We start from the raw sequence: 18818 nt of genomic DNA on the forward strand, positions 1-18818 counted from the left end.
TCATATTTCACTGGGGGGGAACTAAGAGATTCCTCTTGAAAAACTATATCTGGTCTTTACATAGTTGTCTAAATTTAAGAGCCGCGACAATTTTTGTTTTGTTTGTTTGATAAGGATCTTGTGAGATCCACACTGGTTGCTTAAATGTTTATTTTTAAAACTGTGATGAGCTTGTGCCTAATCTGTAAGTTGAAATGCTGAGGTAGGATGAATATTTTTTTTTACTAGTGCTCCCGGGTAGCTTTCTAATGTCAAACTCTAAAAGATATGGTATTGAATAATACCACTTGTTACATTTTGCCTTGCTAGTAGTTTTCAGTGCACAAAACTCAAGAGATTCAGTGACGTGAGCTGAATTTTTAGAGTGCTTGGGAGGATGAAAGGGACGTTGTCTGTCAAGCTGTTATGGTTGTGTATATGTATATACGCGTGTGTGTATATATTTATATATAAATAATTTCAAGTTGAACTTTTCCAGGTCTAAGCAATTGAGGAGGTGGAAACTACTGTCCTAGGACTGAACAGTAATTATGATGAGACAACCAGCAACGTTTCTTCTGGCTCACCAAAGAGTCAAGTGAACGGAAGTGGAGAGTCCAGAAGCAAGCGGACCATTCGCAGGCCTGCTTACTGGTTGGAAATGAGAGGCATAAAAAACAGCATTAACAAATCTTCAGAAAAAAAGGTATTCATCACTCTTTGCTCAATGCGAAACTGGTTTTCTCTTCAGTTCTTTTGTGAGAGATTTGATGATTTCTGAAAGACATGCTGCAGTTCAGTCACAAATTACAATCTTGGTAATGATGCTTATGTGTTAGGAGAGACAAACTTCCCCTGTTGCAGAAACATATGTAAAATTCTCTGGTGTTACGCAGTTCCTTTTGAGTGACTTGTCTCTTAAAAGTAATGATTCTGTGACTGATTTCAGTTTTATCTGTAGAAGAGAGATGTGTAGGGGTTCTGGCAATTGATTCAGGAATATGCTGTGAGAACTTTAATAATAGAAAAAAGCAACACTAAAATGTACAGAAGTGGACCGGGTTAAACATGGCTTTATTTCCGGGTTAAACATGGCTTTTATGGCTGTTAAATTTTATTTTGATGTTTTTCTTTGGTTTGTTTTCCCACTTCTGTTACTTAAGATTTTTCTGATGTGGAGTGGATGGGATCTGATGTTGTTGCAGGGACATTCAGATTTCCTGGCTTCAGAACTGTATCTCAAACTTCCCATGTGGCATTTCATTCTGTAATGCATTTTTTTTCCTTTCTCTAAATCAAAATCTGTATTCCATCCCGTTGCAGAGAGGACCAAATTTGGTAGCTTGATAGAGGTGACGTCACTGCAGCTCCATGCCCTCAGGCCCAACCAGTAACAAGACTGAGCATATAATCCCATAGGTACAAACACATATATGCAACATATATATACAGCCAGACACACAGATCAATACAAACATACATGCTCAAGCACTCTTGCAAACAGCAGCAATGGCATCCATCCTGTTTCCCTCCCTGGCTGATCAGGATGAAGATATGTTAATGAGGGAAAAAAAGCATTTATATATACATATATGTATAAAACATATTTGTGTATCACTGTGTGGATCCCACCTGTAGCTGGACTTAGGCACTCTGTTTCATAGAATCGTAGAACGGCTTGGGTTGGAAGGGACCTTAAAGATCATCTGGTTCCAGCCTCCCTGCCATGGGCAGGGAGGCTTTCCACTAGACCAGGTTTCCCAAAGTCCCATCCATACTGACCTTAAACACTTCTGGGGATGGAGCATGCACGGCTTCTCTGGGCAACCTGTTCCAGTGCCTCACCACCTTAAGAGTAAAGAATTTCTTCCTTATATGTGACCAAAATCTACCCTCCTTTAGTTTAAAGCCATGACTCCTTGTCCTATTACTACGCTCCCCGATAAAGAGTCCCTCCCCAGCTTACCTGTAGCCCCCATTTAGGTACTGGAAGACTGCTGCTTCCGGTCTCCCTATTGCCTTCTCTTCTCCAGGCTGAACAACCCCAACTCCCTCAGCCTGTCTTTGTAGGAGAGGTGCTCCATTCCCTTGATAAACTTTGTGGCCCTCCTCTGCGTTTGTTCTAATACTTCCATGCCCTTCTTGTTCTGGGGGCCCCAGAGCTGAATACGGCACTCTAGGCAGGGTCTCACAAGAGCAGCATAGACGGGAAAAATCACCTCCCTCGCCCTGCTGGCCACACTTCTTTTGGTGCAGCCCAGGATATGGTTGGCTTTCTGGGCTGCAAGTGCACATTACTGGCTCATGTTGAGCTTCTTGTCAACCAGCACCCCCAGGTCCTTCTCAGCAGAGTCGCTCTCAATCCCTTCTCCATCCAGACTAGTATTTGTGCTTGGGATTGCCCCAGCCCAGATGCAGGACCCTGCACTTGGCCTTGTTGAACCTCCTGAGGTTTGCACAGGCCCACCTCTCAAGCCTATACGGGTCCCGCTGGATGCCATCCTTTCCCTCCAGCATGTTGACCGTGCCACACAGCTTGGTGTCATCAGCGAACTTGGTGAGGGCCCACTCGACCTCACTGCCCATGTCACTGACAAAGATGTTAAATAGTGCTGGTCCCAATACTGACCACTGAGGAACGTCGCACATTACTGATCTCCACTTGGAGATTGAGCTATTGGCCACGACTCTTTGAGTCAGACCATCCAGCCAATTCCTTACCTACTGAGTGGTCCATCCATCAAATCCATCTTTCCAATTTAGAGACAATGATGTTGTGTGGGACAGTGTCAAATGGTTTGCACAAATCCAGTTAAATGACGTCAGTTTCTTTTTATCTACCAGTGCTGTGACCCCATCTTAGATCTGTCAGGTGAGATCCGCCCTTAGTGAAGCCACGTTGGCTGTCACCAGTCACCTCCTTATTTCCCATGTGCTTTAGCAGAGTTTCCAGGAGGATCTGCTCCATGACCTTGCCAGGCACAAAGGTGAGACTGGCCTGTAATTCCCCAGGTCTTACTTTTTTCCATTTTTAAAAGTGGGGGTTATGTTTCCCTTCTTCCAGTCAGTGGAACTTCACTGGACTACCATGACTTCTCAAATATGATGGACAGTGGCTTAGCAACTTAATCCATCAGTTCCCTCAGGACCCATGGATATATCTCATCAGGTCCCATGGACTTGTGTGTCTTCAGGTTCCTTAGCTGGTCTCAAACCTGATCTTCTCCTACAGTGAGCATTATTCTTCCAGTCCCTGCCTTTTGCCTTCTGGGGCACAGGCTATGTGGCTGGAACTCTTGCAGGTGAAGACTGAGGCAAAAAAAAAAGTCACTGAGCACCTCAGCCTTCTCCACGTTCCAGGTGACCAGGTCATCTGGGGGTGTTCCAGGAAAGGTTGGACCTGGTGCCTTTTCCAACCTTAATGATTGTATGATCTGTTTCCTTTTGAAGAGGGCCCACAATTTCCATAGTCTTCCTGCTATCACCGATGTACCTATAGAGCCCTTTCTTGTTGCCCTTGATGTCCCTGGCCAAATTTAAATCTAACAGGGCTTTGGCTTTCCTAAGCTGATCCCTGGCTGCTCGGACAACGTCTCTGTATTCCTCCCAGGCTATCTTTCCTTGCTTCCACTCTCTGTAGTCCTTCTTTTTCTGTTCAAGTTTGGCCAGTTCATCCGTGCAGACCTCCTGGCATTTTTCATGGAATCACAGAATGGCTTGGGTTGGAAGGGAGCTTAAAGATTGTCTAGTTCCAACCCCCCTGCCATGGGCAGTGAGGCCCATGACCTCATCGAGGAATGGGGCATCCACAACCTCTCTGAGCAACTTGTTCCAGTGCCTCATCACTCTCTGAGTGGAAAATTTCCTGCTACCGTCTAATCTAAATCTCCCCTCTTTTATTTTAAAGCATTCCCCCTCGTCCTGTCATTATCTGACCGAGCAAAAGGTTGTTCGCCATCTTTTTTATAAGCCCCCATTAAGTATTGAAAAGTTGCAGTGAGGTCACCCCGGAGCCTTCTCTTCTTCAGGCTGAACATCCCCAACTGTCTCAGCCTTTCTTCATAGGAGAGGTGCTCCAGCCCTCTGATAACTTTGTGGCCCTCCTCCAGACCCACTGTAACAGACCCACCTCCTTCTTGTGCTGGGGGCCCCAGACCTGGATGCAGTACTCCACGTGAGGCCTCACAAGGGCAGAGTAGAGGGGGATGATCACTTCCCTTGACCTGCTGGCCACTCCTCTGTTGATGCAGCCCAAGATGCAGTTGGCCTTCTGGGCTGTAAGTGCACGCTGCTGGTTCATGTCAGGCTTTTTGTCCTTCAGAACCCACAATTTTTTGCCCAACTAATTCTTTGTTGGGATGCATCACTCCTGAGCTTCGAGGGGGCGATCCTTGAATATTAACCAGCTTTCTTGGGCCCCTCTTTCCTCCAGGGCTTTGTCACATGGTACCCTACCAAGCAGATCCCTGAAGAGGCCAAAATCTGCTCTCCTGAAGGCCAGGGTAGCGAGCTTGCTGTGCTCCCTCCTTGCTACCTCTGAATCCAAAACTGCACCGTGTCATGGTCACTGCATCCAAAGCTGCCCTTGAGCTTCACATTCCCCACCACCTCCTCCTTGTTGGTGAGAATGAGATCCAGCATAGCACCTCTGCTTATTGGCTCCTCTATCGCTTGGAGAAGGAAGTTATCACCAGTGCATTGCAGGAACCTGCTGGATTGCCTATGCCCTGCTGTGTTGTTCCTCCAACAGATATCGAGGTGTTTAAAGACCCCCATGAGAACCAGGGCTTGTGAATGTGAGGCTGCTTCTATCTGTCTACAGAGGACCTCATCTGCTCGGTCTTCTTGATCATGTGATCTGTAGCACACTCCCACTATAATGTCCTCTGTCCCTGCTTTCCCTTACCCATAAACTCTGTCAGCTCTTCATTTGCCCCCAGGCGGAGCTCCACGCACTCCAGCTGCTGATTGACATAGAGGGCTACACCTCCTCCTCGCCTCCCCTGCCTGTCCTTCCTAAACAGCCTGTATCCTTCCATTCCAACATTCCAGTCACAAGAGCCATCCCACCACTTCTCCATAATGCCAGTGAGATTATAGCCCTGCAGGCACGCATGCATCTCTAACTCATCTTGTTTATTCCCCATACTGCGTGTGTTAGTGTAGAGATGCTTGAGGTTACTCAGTAGCTGGCCTCTGCCTCTTGGTCTTCCCAGTTGCTGGTACGTGAACACACTATCTCCTGAAGCCCACAGAGCCACTCCAGTTGCTGGTGTAGACCTCCTTACGGACAGGCTCACATTCTGCTATCTGCCAGTTGTCTGGGATTCCCCTCATCCCTCTGGTAGCCTATTTCCACTGTGATCTTGCCCTTCTGCCCTGCCACACACACATGCTCACAAACTCTCCAGTTGGTGGCACCACAGGCATACTGGCCTGTATGACCCGTGGTGTCACTTTAGTTGCTGGCATTTAGACCTCTCTGCAGACGCTTAGGAACACATGCATACAGAATACAGAGTCCCTCAGAGTCTAGCACCCAGAAACTCTGCTGATTCAGTGCGAGGCATGGGCAGATTTGTATGCTGACCAACCGCATGTTTACAAGCAGGTGGCCCTTTTATCCCCTTATTCCTCTGTTTTCCCATGTGTTCCTCCCCACATCATTCCCTTCCTTTCCGTGTCTTTGATACCTCCCCTAAACATCCTCTGATGTCATGTGTAATACTTAAATGGTCTTCCTTTGTGTTCCATCTGTCCCATAATTCTGGGCATTAAAACCACACTCACCACCACACCAGTCTACCTCATCTTGGTGGTTTTCATACCTCAACATGGGCTGGCGGATCTCCTGGGACAGACCCAGGAGGAAGTTGTCTGTTTCTTTGAATCCCCAGTTTGGTTTCCCCTGCTTGCCATTGTGCTTTTGTACTTCTCTGTGCTCATGGAGAGATGCTGGACTCTGTATTCTGCGTGCACGTGTGCATAGGGAGGTCCGAGTGATGCCAACTTTCCAGGTCTTTGGTAGCCTAGGAAATAGTACAGGTAGACAGGACATTATTCGCGTTTCCGCACTTGCTATTGTCTCTCTGTTCGCCTTTTTATATGTGTAGTTGAGCTTTTTATGATATAACGTAGCACCTTCTGTTTCTCTCTTCGTGAGGAGTACAGTTTCCCCAAACCATGCTATGGCACTGTTTCTTCCATGTCCTCTGTATTGGAGGATTGCAGGCCATGGAGTGCCTAACGTTCCTGAGTCGGAAGGCTATATCTAGCTCACCGGTGTCCAAGTGCCTCACAAAAACTATTTTTTTCTTCAGAAGTATTGAATATGAGGAGAAACTAAGGCAGCAGACAGACACAAAGCTGTTATCCAGGCTGAGTCTTAATAAGACTGAAGCATTTCTATTCTTGCTTGTTAGCAGGAGAAGTACTTTTGAAAGGCAAGAGGAAATCTGAGGATGGGGAAGGTGAAGATCTTAAAGACTCTCCTAAGAAGAAGCAGAAGATTTCTGGTAATATAGATAACTAATTCCTAGTAACAGACCTTCAGGTACTTCAGACTTCCTTTCTGTCCAAATGCTATCCTCTGATATCTTCCAACTCTATTTCTGATTCTGTGTATATTGTAGGGTACTGACGAGTAGTGTCTGTTTTAAGGTGGGTGACGATTATTCTGATTTCAGTCTCTCTTAAAGTCCATCAGAGGGTGGAAAAAAGTAGGAAGTAGGGGAAGAACAGTCTAGGGTTGTTAATCAGTGGTTAATTGCAAAAGGAAGTGTACAAGAGGTGGAAGTAGGAGTATGTAACACAAGACAAGTATAGGGTTACTGTATAATCTTTCAGGGATAACATTACAAAAGCCAAGGCCAACCTTGAATCTGGGAAAGGATGTGAAAGGCAAAAAAAAAAGTTTCTACAAGTAAAGTAGGTAAAACGTGGGTGCACTGCTGAATATATCTGGTTATATGTACAGAATGAGGGATGAGAGTCTGGAGAGCAGCCCTGTGGAAAGGGATCTGGGGGTTCTGATCAATGGCAAATTGTCAACAGTGTGCCCTGTAGCCAAAAGGGCCAGCTGGATCCTGGGGTGCATCAAGCACAGCACTGCAAGCCAATCAAGAGAAGTGATAGTCCCCCTCTAGTCTGTGCTGATGTAGTCTCACCTTGAGTACTGTCTGTAGTTTTCAGCGCTATAATATAAGGATATATAGCTATTAGAGCGTGTCCAAATGAGGGCAACAAAGATAGTGAAAGGTCTAGAGAAGACATGTGAGGAGCAGCTAAAGTCAGTTGATTTGTTCAGCCTACAGAAGAGACTGAGGAGAGAACTAATCGTGGTCTATAGCTTCCTCAAGGCGGTGGGGGGGGGGAGTAGTGGGGTAGGCGCTGGGCACCAGCGATAGGACCCAAAGGAACAACATGAAGCTCTGTCAGGGGAGGTTCAGGTTGGATATCAGGAAAAGATTCTTCACTGAGAGGGTGGTTGGGCTCTGGAACAGGCTCCCCAGGGAAGTGGTCGTAGCACCAAGGCTGCTGGAGTTCAAGAAGCATTTGAACAACACTAAGACATATGATTTGATTTTGAGGTGGTCCTATCTGGAGCCAGGAGTTGGACTTGATGGTCCTACCAAATTGGGTATTCTATGAATAGAGCCAAGGAACTGGTGGCAAATGACATGGAAAAGGCATAGGTACTCAGTGACTCCTCTGCTTCAGGCTTTATCAGTTAAACCATACTTCAGGAATCCCCGGCACCTGAGACCAGATGAAAAGTGTGGAGCAAGGAACCCTTGCCCTCATGGTGGAGGAAGATGAGGTTAGAGCACTTAAACAAACTGGACGTACCTAAGTCCCATGGGGCCTGATGGGTTGTGCTAAGAGATGGCTGATGTCATTCATAGAATCATGAAGGTTGGAAAAGACCTACAAGATCATCTGGTCCAACCATCACCCTACCACTAATATTACCCACTAAACCATGTCCCTAATCACCATGTCCAACCTTTCCTTAAACACCCCCAGGATGGTGACTCCACCACCTCTCTGGGCAACCTGTTCCAATGCCTAACTAGTCTTTCTGATTAAAAATGTCTCCTATTTTCCATCCTAAACCTCCCCTAGCGCAACTTGAGGCCATCCCAAATGTCTGGATTAGACTAATGCCTGCAGCTGTAAATAGCTATGGGTTTTGAGAGGGAGAAGAGTTTATAATCTTTAAATTCCTTTATGGATTTTCAAAAAAAAAAAAAAAAAGCATTGAACATGTCTGAGTTGTCTGAACATGTAAGTTTGAGACAGCAGACTGAATAGCAAACTCCTAGCCAAGCTCTCCTTTTTTGTAACATGGCTCACAGAATTTAAGTCTCTTGGTCTTTCTTTGTTATAGCAGGAAAAAAACAGCAAGCTGGAGCACAACAAAACTCCAAGACGAAAGGCCACTGTGTTCAGAAAGAACCAGAAGCCTATGGCACAGGTAAGAAGGAGTAGTTGCTCAGAATTGTTTATAAAGTGGGTAAGAGATAAGTGTAATTTTATCAGTTGAATCTGTGTAACATCTGTGTTTCTGATGTTTCCATTTTGGTGTTCAATTTGCTGTTGACACGAAAGAAGTGGCTGCTATCTTGCTGCAATATTGCAGAGCAGTATTGGAGGGACTGCCTGCTGCCTGATAAAATAGTTTTGCATGGGTTAACCCTAAAAACATTGCATAATGGGACAGTGATGGAGGAATCATTTTTGAACTAAGAATTCTGTTTAAGTAATTTCAGTGCAAAACTCAAAAAATATTTGTACTTTTTTATTCAGCAGAATATGTTTGCAGGAAAAGCTTCAGCTGTTGCTGCCATATCATTTCTTCTGGTAGCCAGAGACAGAAGAAGTCTGTCCTAGAAAAATAACACTGTAGCCTTTACTCATCAAGTGTATGTGTAGCTCACAGCACTCATTAACTATGCAGTTTTTTGCCAAGTGCTGTTTGACTTGTGGACTTTTCTGCTAACCACTGAGGAGAGACAAACCCTTCCTGTTATTCCTGGGCAAGCAGAAAAGCTTTTAGATATTTTTATGATAAGAATTCAAGTAGGTGTCTTATAAGCCACTTTCTTCCCAGAACACGTTTCAGTAATTTATAATCCTTTTGGCTAAAGTGAGTGCTTGACATTTCAAAAAGAGACCAGGAACTGAAAACCATGCCTCACAGGGTACTTTCCCGTGGCCATTGAGTGGCTTAGTGTGGTGGTGCAGCTCTGTTCACTTTTAGTGCCAAAACCACAGTCTAACGCAAGTAAAGTTCTAAACATTTATTTAGTAGAATTGAACCATGGATTTTGTCCCAAAATTGTTCAGTCACATCTGTGCCTACGTTTGTCAAAAGCCTTTTGCCAAAAGAAGAGTTTACCCTGCACGTGAAAGTAATTGTGTAATAAAAATAAATGAAGGAACAAACAAAAAGAAGCCTCTTCACAAGAGGATGATAGCGTCAGGAGTTTTTATCAATTGATATTCCAAAAAGAGAGATGTATGCCTTGTCACATGACGCATTTAAAGCTGCAAATGAGCTAAAACTATTGAAGTGTAGAAGGACACAAGTTTGGTAGCATATGATTCATTTCGTTCTAGGATACATTGAGCATACTGATGGAAAAAGATTTTACTTTTGCCGTTTTATTGCAAATCTTTTGTTGTGACAGGTAGTATGGAAGAGCAGTGGTCTTTGGAAATTCAGGACAAAGGTCGAGTTACCTGTCCAACGTGCCGGGCTGTGGTGAGAAAGACTGTAGAAGGACTGAAGAAACATATGTTAAATTGCAGGCAGGTGAGGACAAGAGAGATGTTTTCTGTATTCTCTTCATATTACTGGTAGAAATGCCCGTAAATTGTTTTCTGTTGCATTTTAAACCAGTTTAATCCTAAGCAAGAGCCTTTTATACATCTCTAAGAATCTGCAGGTGGTGCTTCTTGCTCAGCATGCTGGAGTTTTATGGTAGCGAATAGAGGCATACCTATTTCATTGTTCCCCTAGATTTTAGTTTCTGTAAAATCTGTTCTATTCATAATGGGCAATTACCAGGCCCGAATAAAATGTTCTGCTCTTGTGCTCCTTTCTCCCAGAGACTTTCCCACTGCTTTGGTTAATTTGCAGTTAAACATACTATGTCCTTGTTTATTTGTAGGAAATGTTCACATGTCATCACTGTGGGAAGCAGCTGAAGTCTTTAGGAGGGATGAAATACCATGTCATGGCAGACCATAACAATCAGGTAACACGACTGCTCTGCATCTGAAAGTCTTACAGGCAAGATAGTCTTTTATTCCTTCCCTGCTGCACACAGAAATGGAATATTTTGTGTTTTTGCAAATGTTGTAGGTGCTCAATTCTCATTTACCTATTATCATTCTTTTAAGATTGGAGATCTGGAAAAACTGCAGTATGTTACCAGAAAAGATAGGGATGCTGCAAATTAGAAAGAAGAGATTAATTTCTGTTTAGGCTGGTTATATGTCATACATAAAAGGCATTCTCAATCAGAAAAAGTCCATTGCTCATTAGACTGCACTTTTCAGTCTTTTGCTAGAAAGTGGCAGTTTTTCTGCATCCAGAGCAGACCAGGACCAGATTTTAGTTCTTTACCATGTTCAAAGGTAAAAAAGCAGAAAAAGCTATTTAGTTTTTGCCTATTTGCTGTAAAGTTACAAATGCTGCAGTCTGGTTTTCTTCTTTGCTCTTACTTTAAAGAAACATTATAACTTTTGGAATGGTTATTCAGAAGTTTGGGTAAGATTTAGAAAATTCATTAGTGTTATATTTACATAGTTACCAGTACTGAAGTTTCTGAAGCTACAGCTGTACTAGTAGATGAAAGAGGCCAAGTATCATATTCTGGTCCTGAGGAATAGGTCTGTCACCCAGTTTTAACTTTTTTTGTTTTTAACTTTTTTAGTCAATCTAGATGTAATATTTAGTATAAGGTAATGTAGGAAATAATATGTAATAACCACTGAAGAAGGAATAGAGAAGAACTTTAGCTGTAGTTTATCATAGATGAATTACTATTACAGCAGGTAGTCTGCTTAGCTATAACCTAAGTGGAAATGGTAGGACGAGTAAACATTAAAGATGCAGTCTAGAGATGAGTCAATACTTTCCACAGGCAGAAGGGAAGAAAAGTAATTGTAGAAATACACGACCATGTCCTTACCAGCAACTCTAGTTTGAGACCATGTCTTTTCAAGGCTTTGTTCATATATAGCTATCTGCGAAGTGGTTTTCAGACGGTTTACTCCTCTTAAAGATAATGCAGATTTTCTGGGTTATAGACGGGGATAATGGTATTAAATACACTTTTGTAAAATCACAAGTTGCAGGGATTTAATTATTTTAAAAGCTTTCCTTCAGTATAAATGCTGAGCATCCTGTATTTTTCTTTCATCCTTCTGCTGTGCTTTAGCCAGTTGTGAAGGAGGGAGGAGAACTGGATGAACAGCTTGAACGAGACCGCCTTCGGAAGGTTTTGAAGCGTATGGGAAAACTGAAGTGTACAAGGGAGGTAAGCTGCATTGTCAAAGTATCTTAAGTTGAACAGCATCAGATGCATGAACATAGAATATTATGAAACTTCTGCTGGATATGCTTTTGATGATGGCAAAAGATGGCTTTGTTTCAGGATCCTAGTTAATGTTTTTAAGACATGAGAGACTTGGAGGGATGATGGATTACCAGGAAAGCAACAGGAAGGAATTTGCTCCATGTGTTTTTCCTTCTACGTTGACAGGGCTGCACAGGCAGCTTCACTAGCATAATGGGATACCTATATCATGTTAAAAAATGTGGGAAGGCTGCTTCTGAGCTGGAGAAAATGGCGATGAAGTGCCATCATTGTGGGAAAGCATACAAATCAAAGGCAGGTCTTGTCTACCATCTCCGATCTAAGCATGGGCCGGTAAGTGCAAATTACCATAGATATCAGGATAGCATTGTGGTAATTCAGACCATTCATACTTGAGACTCATGTAGGCTTCTGTCTGCTTCTTGGGTGAATAATTAGAGATAGCAGATCTCTGCATTTTCCTGTATCTCCGTAGTATTCTGTCCTTGTTCCTTTGTAACTAGGATGAAGTTTTTAATAGTAAGTCTCTACGTCAGCAGTAAACTTGGCAGCCTGACTTCTGCTCCGTGGAAGAACGATGCTAACATGTTGTTGTGGGTTAACCCATACAGCTGCTCACTCACCCACCCCCGCTGGGATGGGGAAGAAAATCAGAACAGTAAAAGTGAGAAAACTCATGGATTGAGATAAAGACAATTTAATAGGTAAAGAAAAAGTTGTGTGCACAAGCAAAAACAAATACAGAATTCATTCACTACTCCCCACCAGTAGTCAGGTGTTTAGTCATTTCCAGGAAAGCGGGGCTTCATATGTAATGATTACCTGAGAATACAAATGCCATAGCTCTAAACATTCCCCCCACCCACCCTTTCCTCCTTCTCTCCCCAGCTTTTTTTGCTGAGCATGACATCACATAGTACAGAATATCACTTTGTTCAGTTGGGGTCAGCTGTCCTGGCTGTTTCCCCCCCATGCTGCTTGTGTGCCACCGGCCTACTCACTGGTGGGGTAGTGTGAGAAACAAAGTATCTTAATGCTGTGTAAGTACAGTTCAGCAATATCTAAAACATTGGTGTGTTATCAACACTGCTTTAGTCACAAATCCAAAATAGAGTACCATATAAGCTACTATGAATATAATTAGATCTATCCCAACCAAAACCAATGCACATGTAACTTTTGAGTTCTTTGCTTTTAGAAGACCCATCACTGAAGCAGAACAGGCAATACCATGCTTGTCCATGCAAATTTTACAGTGAAAGATGTGTTACCCTTTCAAGACCAGTGGCTGCATGAAACTTTCTACTTTGACCCTAGTGCTGTGTCCCTGACTAGATTTTGGGGTCTGTCTTGGCAGTGGGATGCACTCCTGTCAGTGAACCACAGCTGCTTCAGCATTTTTTTTTTTTTGCGGGATTTGGCAGAGTAATTCACAATACTGTAGCTGAAATAGGAACTGGTGAATGAGGCTCCCCTTTTTTGGCCGTCATTGCAGGTCACTTTCTTCCATGAGGAGAGAACAGAAAGCCTGAAGGAAATAAAACGGGAGCCAAATAATACAGGGAGAGTTCAGAGGAGATCTGCGAAGGTGGCAATCTACTATCTCCACGAGCTAGCTGGAGAAGAGCTGGCCAAAGAGTGGCCCAAGAGAAAAGTGCTGCAGGACTTGATTCCAGATGATCGGAAGGTACAGGGTCTTAAAAACACTCTACAGGGTTTGAGTCTTTCTGCCTATCAGATAAGTCTTGCACTGGTATCTCCCCAGAGTTGCCAGTGTTTAATGGTCCATGGAAATTAATATTGAAGAAGTAATTTCTTGTAGAAGAGGTCAGGTTTTGCCCTCTCTGATCTTAGATTATGGTATTGCTACTTTAGCAATTGTTGTGGTGTAGGTATTTTATCCAGGTAGGCTATAATGACTTTAAAGTCCTATTGCTATAGGAGCTGTAATTTTCAATGGGCACAAGCAGTGAAAGCAGTTATAGGCAGCATGTTGCTCACAAATCAGAGGCTGCAAATTGCTGCCACCATGCAGTGGTATTTCATAGCTTGTCAGGCTTCACGCAGTCTCCAGAAGCAACTCTTAGGCTGTAAGGGAAACCCAAGGGGAAAGGATGATCCATGATTTCAATGGGGTAAGTACGTTTGGAGGAACTGTAGTCAAAGTTGTGGGAAGTTTTGTGTTCAGGTATTGTAGGGGATTTCCAGATTCAGTTATGCTTTTAGAAGCAGTAGGATGGGAGAAAACTGATAATTGAGAATTTGTCTGTTAGAATAGGAAAAGAAATAGCACTCCTGTCAAAAAAAAAAAAAATGGGAGAGAAGGGAATGTGCTTTTCACAATGCCTAGCTAGCATTGCTTCCAGCTTTTGATTTCATTTCTTCATCTCAGCTGAAATATACTCGTCCTGGACTGCCCTCATTTAGTCAAGATGTGCTGTGCAAATGGAAAACGGAGATAAAGATGTACCGAAGAGTCCACTGTCCAAATCAGGTAATCCTTAAGTCTTACTGAAGCCTCAAAGGGGGCAAATGTCAGGTCTGTATGAGCCAACAGCTTTCCACAGCCTTGAAACTGCAGTTTGTCTCTCTTTCTGTGGGAGACAAGTTCTGCTTCATCTCAGTATGTTCAGTTAGTGTTTGTACTATTGCCCTAGGGATGAACCCTTTGGGGATGTGTTTGTCCCCTTCAGACCTGGTACCTTTGTGTCAGACTGATGCAGCTTTCACATCCAGCTAGGTGCTGGTCCAATTGAAGGTGTGACTGAGCAGTGGAAAAATGACAGGCTCCAGCTGTCTAGCAGATGTGCTAAATCTTAATTATAGAGGAATGGATGGAGAAGTAGAGACAAAAATTTGAGATTAAATGAACTTTGGCACAGCACTTTAGTTTTACTTTGAAAGCTTGAAATGGGCTATGAAGGACTCACGAATGGCATCCTGGTCTAGGGTTGCTCATGCATGTTCACATAGTTTCTTACGATCCTGTGCAGCGGTCACCAGTCAGATTCAGTGAGAAGAAATGGCCACATTGGTAGAAACTAGTCGTGCACATGATGCATGTGATGCATACTGCTAGATAGTCAAGGGTCAGTAGTGGCTTTCATCTGGGTTTGATATGGAGACAAGGACTTACCCCGTCCCTATCCCACTCTCAGATCTCCCTCCCCAGTTTTCAGGCTTGTGCCATTTCCAGGTATAAGAATTGCAGCATGATGTTTTATATGGAGCTGACCCCAGAAAGCAGCTGTTCTAGTTCACTGACCAGTAACCCAGAAGCACGTCTTGCACCTAACCTTCCGTTTCAGATTGTGGGCGGCTGGGTGAGCAAGTTCTAGTATCCTGAGACTGATACCTAACCCACATGGGTTAGGCCCTTAAAGTTGCCCTTTAACTGGGACTATTGATGTTAGATACAGTACTTACGTTCTATGCCACTAGATAAAAGATGAGGGCAGGAGAGATTGTAGAGTCTTGCATTTGCTCCTGTACTTTGTTCAAATGAATCTTTGCTGCCTTTTAGGCAAAATGCAAACTCTATGATTTTACTCAGGCTTTAGATAGAGAGTGATTGTAACTGTGACAGAAGTCAGTTTATTATGTCTGAACGTGCTCAGAAACTGGAAACATTTAACTTACTGAAATCTAAAGTCCCTTTTGAAGGTCTTATTTACGAGGAGCTTTCTTCTCTTTACAACTTGTCTCCCTTCCTCTACCTCTCTCAGCCCTTTGGGAATTTTGTTCCAGAGAGTAAGTCTTTTTTTATCCAGGAAGAAGTGATTTCTAAATAGAGTTTTGCTGACGCTGATACAGACATTTGATTTTTTTTTTTTTTTTTTTTCCTGTTTCAGGGTTGTGAATCTGTATATGGCAGTGTCTCAGGACTCAAATCTCATCTTGGCACATGTACCTCGGTTGGTAGCATTCCTGTACTCGTCTTTTCTTAACATCCTGACTGTCTCTGTCCATCAGTTATCTCCTTGTTCAAACTGTTGTCCTGCCATCTAATCTGAATTCCTCACAACTTCAGTGCTTCCATATGTGCTAATGGGGTTGCCGTTGCAAACACTGTTTGAAGGAAGGAGGGAGCATCTTAATAGCATGCATTTTAGTGAAGTTGCAGTCCTACCTGTACTTTCACAGCTAAAAGAGCATTTTTCCAAATACAGTGCTTGAGACCTTATAACATCTCACAGGGCAGTTCTATGCTTTGTGAGTATAACTGGTCAATAATGTCAGTGCTCCTGTAGATAAAGCATAGTCTAGTATGAATAAGAGACTTTACTTCTTACTGCTGAGCAAGACTGAAGTACAATATATAGGTGTATCAGCCTCCTAAGCAGCACTTGGTGATGTATTCTTTTTTTGTTTTGTTGCCAGGGAGATTTTGTGGCTGGCAAATACAAGTGTCTCCTGTGTGAGAAAGAATTCGTTTCAGAGAGTGGGGTCAAGTATCACATCAACTCTGTGCATGCTGAGGTAAGGCAGGCAGAATTGAAGTCCTCAAACCTGTTTGTTGAAGGTGAGGAGGGTGTCTTGGGAAGGAAATGCTAGATGCCTGCCCTATTATATTCTTTCCTTGCTTACTGTTGGAAACAGGGTCCTGGGTTCAAGTGGCATTTAATATGCTTAAACATAGCTGTTAAGCGCTGGTCTGGGGAGCAAATGTTATGTCATATCACAGGTCTTGTCCTAAGCTGCTGCTGTTCAATTCAGCTTTTCAGCATTTTCCCTGCCTTTAGTCAGCCAATTGCTAAATCAAATCTGACACCTCTGAGACAGTGACACCTTAGGAAGAACTTCAAAGAACAGAGAATTGTCTTAGTCATCTGCTTTTCCAGATCTCACATTTCAACAAACCCTTGTCCCGCAGAGGCACCTTTATTATAAGCTCTGATAGTCTTTGTATGTTATTTCCACCATTAGTACCAACCTGTTGCCTTCTAACCCTCCAGGATTGGTTTGATGTGAACACAAGTACCACCAAAAGCTTTGAGAAGCTAATGAAAATCCGCCAAAGAGAAGAGCAGAGGAAGCAACGGAAGAAACATTCTTTGACCCGGGGCAAAAAGAAGAGAACTGGGTCCCTGGCTGCCAAGAAGCTCTCCAGCGCTGGAGCTGAGAAAATGAAGAGAAATAAGAGAGATTGTCCACAGCGGGTAGACAACGAGAGCGAGAGTAGTGAGGAGGGGGAGCCCCAAGTTGCACAGACAGCCAAATTTCCAAAATCCAGCCACAAGCGAGGCCAGAAATAAATCCCTGGAAGAAGGGAAGGAGTAATCCTAAAGCGTTTCAGTTACAAGCCCCACTTCTGTCAGTCTCATAACCCACAGCACTAATATAAGCAACTGAATGCCTTTGGAACTGTGATTTCATTCCGCTCTGTGACCTAGATTTTGAAACTGTTGAATCTGGTCAGTTGTGAGAAACTATGAACCAAAGCTGTGGTACAGAGGCAACCTCTCCTGGTGTAGTTCCCGTGAACAGTGGGACTAGCAGTGTACCCAATGTGGTTTATGCTCTGGTTGCAGTCTCAGTTTGGGTCACAGTAGTTAATTGTTTAATGGTTTCCAGCACAGCAGCTCTGTTTTGTCTTCTTCCTGATTGGTGACACCAGGGTTCTTTCTAAGCAGTTCTCCCTATAAGAGTCTGACTAGCACAGTGTTTAGGTCCCTTTAAGGGAGGAACCTTTCTTGCACAGTATGCACAAAAAGTTAAGCAGCACCATGCAGAACACAAAGGCTTTAGTTTGCCCTTTAGCTGTCCTATCTGTTGTCAGCAAGGATACCACAGAAGAGCAAATACCTTACTGCTCCAGTCTGTTGCACACAGCACTGTCTGTAATTCATACACTGATGTCTAGCCTTGGCGCCAAACAGTAGCATATGAGGTTTGGTCTGCTTGGAAGTGATGGGACATCATTATCTCCCTTGTCAGGAACCTGATATTCCTCTGGTATCTGTCTTCTTTAGTACTGGACATTGAGTGTATAAGGAAGGTCTTCCCACCCAGTGCAGAATAAATACTCTCCAGCCTTTTGGAGATTCACTGGCCTTTTGGAGACCACCTGACAATGTAAAATGTTGGCCTATGTGGGTCTTCTGAGGACAGCTTGTTTCAGACTCAACTGGGAAACAAACTTGCTGCAAGAAGGTGCGTATCTACAGTTGCAGTGTTGGTAATGCTGCAGCCTGGAATGCACTGAACTGCCTTGCCCCAGTGTGTTGTTCTTTGTCATGCCCACACTCCCATAGCATCCTTTTCTCTGCAAGTGAGCACTGTAGATGTCTCCTTTATCTTACATCACCTGTTTCTTTTCAATACTGCTTCCTTTATATGGATGAGGTATATTAGCAGTGGCTTTCCTGTGTGGAGAAGGTCAAAACAGGGTTCATTTTTTGTAAAGTCACATGATGGTATGATCTCTGTGTCATAGGGAATATCTTCCTGTGCTCCAGAGTTGAAACAGATGTTACAGAAATAGTAAGAAGCAGCATGAGCAATGCTACTCCGTTTTTTGACAGAATATGTTCTCCAGAATCTCTGTTATCCAAAGATCCGCTGTCCCAGAAAGTTGTAAAACTTGACCTTTTCCTTGTAGTTTTGCAGGCAAGAAAATAGGCTACATGTTGCCTCCCTTTGATTTTTTCCTGTTTACCAAAATTGGTATCTGGCACTGAAATTCACAGGGAAGCCATTGCAGTGCCTGGTGAACAGGCAGGTTTATATGTATGTGTTATTACCAGAATCACGTCAGTCCTGATGATGGGAAACACTGTATGGCCAGGGTGTTTTCAAGAGCTGCCTCTTCCATGTAATAAGCAAAGCAGTCAGGAAGTAGTAAGACAGCATGCAGTGCTCTACTGTGATTTACATACAGTAGTTACACACTGCCTTTTGGAAACAGTTGTCACCATGTGTGCAGTGCTGCACTCAAAGTATAAATATGTGGACTTCTGTACAGGGTGTACAAGGCTTGGAGCAGGAGGGGCAAGATCAGAAGATGACAAAATAAAATGTTACCAATGTAAGAAAGTGGTTTCTTGTTTGTTTGGTTTGTGGTGTTCTTGGCACCATCCCTACTTGCACTACACACCCCAGCCTGCCCACTTGGTTGTCATGCATGCTCGCTGGTGCTGTTCAGTCCTCTACTCCATTTCTCCTCTGTACTGCATTCTACAGAACTGTACTTTGACCACACGTTTACTACATCACTGCCCAATAAATGGG

At 43.5% G+C, this 18818-nt stretch overlaps 1 protein-coding gene across 5 annotated transcripts; it reads left to right on the top strand.

Annotated features, from left to right (window-relative positions):
- Positions 1 to 483: 483 nt before the first annotated feature.
- On the top strand, positions 484 to 18623 carry ZNF512 (zinc finger protein 512). Of its 5 annotated transcripts, none has more exons than XM_035568207.2 (12): positions 484 to 684; positions 6400 to 6494; positions 8369 to 8455; positions 9672 to 9796; positions 10155 to 10241; positions 11430 to 11528; positions 11754 to 11921; positions 13084 to 13275; positions 13981 to 14082; positions 15440 to 15502; positions 15969 to 16067; positions 16544 to 18623. In XM_035568207.2, the coding sequence occupies exons 1-12, from the start codon at positions 641 to 643 to the stop codon at positions 16841 to 16843; spliced, it is 1461 nt and encodes a 486-aa protein (XP_035424100.1). In that variant the 5' UTR covers positions 484 to 640; the 3' UTR covers positions 16844 to 18623. The 5 variants fall into 5 exon arrangements, with proteins under 5 accessions (XP_035424100.1, XP_035424103.1, XP_035424102.1 ...); XM_035568210.2 differs by having other exon boundaries at positions 8372 to 8455; XM_035568209.2 differs by having other exon boundaries at positions 6403 to 6494.
- Positions 18624 to 18818: the final 195 nt, after the last annotated feature.

This window comes from Cygnus atratus, chromosome 3 (assembly GCF_013377495.2).
Source record: "Cygnus atratus isolate AKBS03 ecotype Queensland, Australia chromosome 3, CAtr_DNAZoo_HiC_assembly, whole genome shotgun sequence".
NCBI classification, from domain to species: domain Eukaryota; kingdom Metazoa; phylum Chordata; class Aves; order Anseriformes; family Anatidae; genus Cygnus; species Cygnus atratus.

Bases quoted from the DNA above. Each gene is read 5' to 3' on its own strand.
- ZNF512 (XM_035568207.2), top strand. From the start codon at position 641: ATGAGAGGCATAAAAAACAGCATTAACAAATCTTCAGAAAAAAA. The intron at 8,456-9,671 runs GTAAGAAGGAGT...TTGTTGTGACAG, and splicing joins ACCAGAAGCCTATGGCACAG to GTAGTATGGAAGAGCAGTGG. The intron at 14,083-15,439 runs GTAATCCTTAAG...TTCCTGTTTCAG, and splicing joins GAGTCCACTGTCCAAATCAG to GGTTGTGAATCTGTATATGG.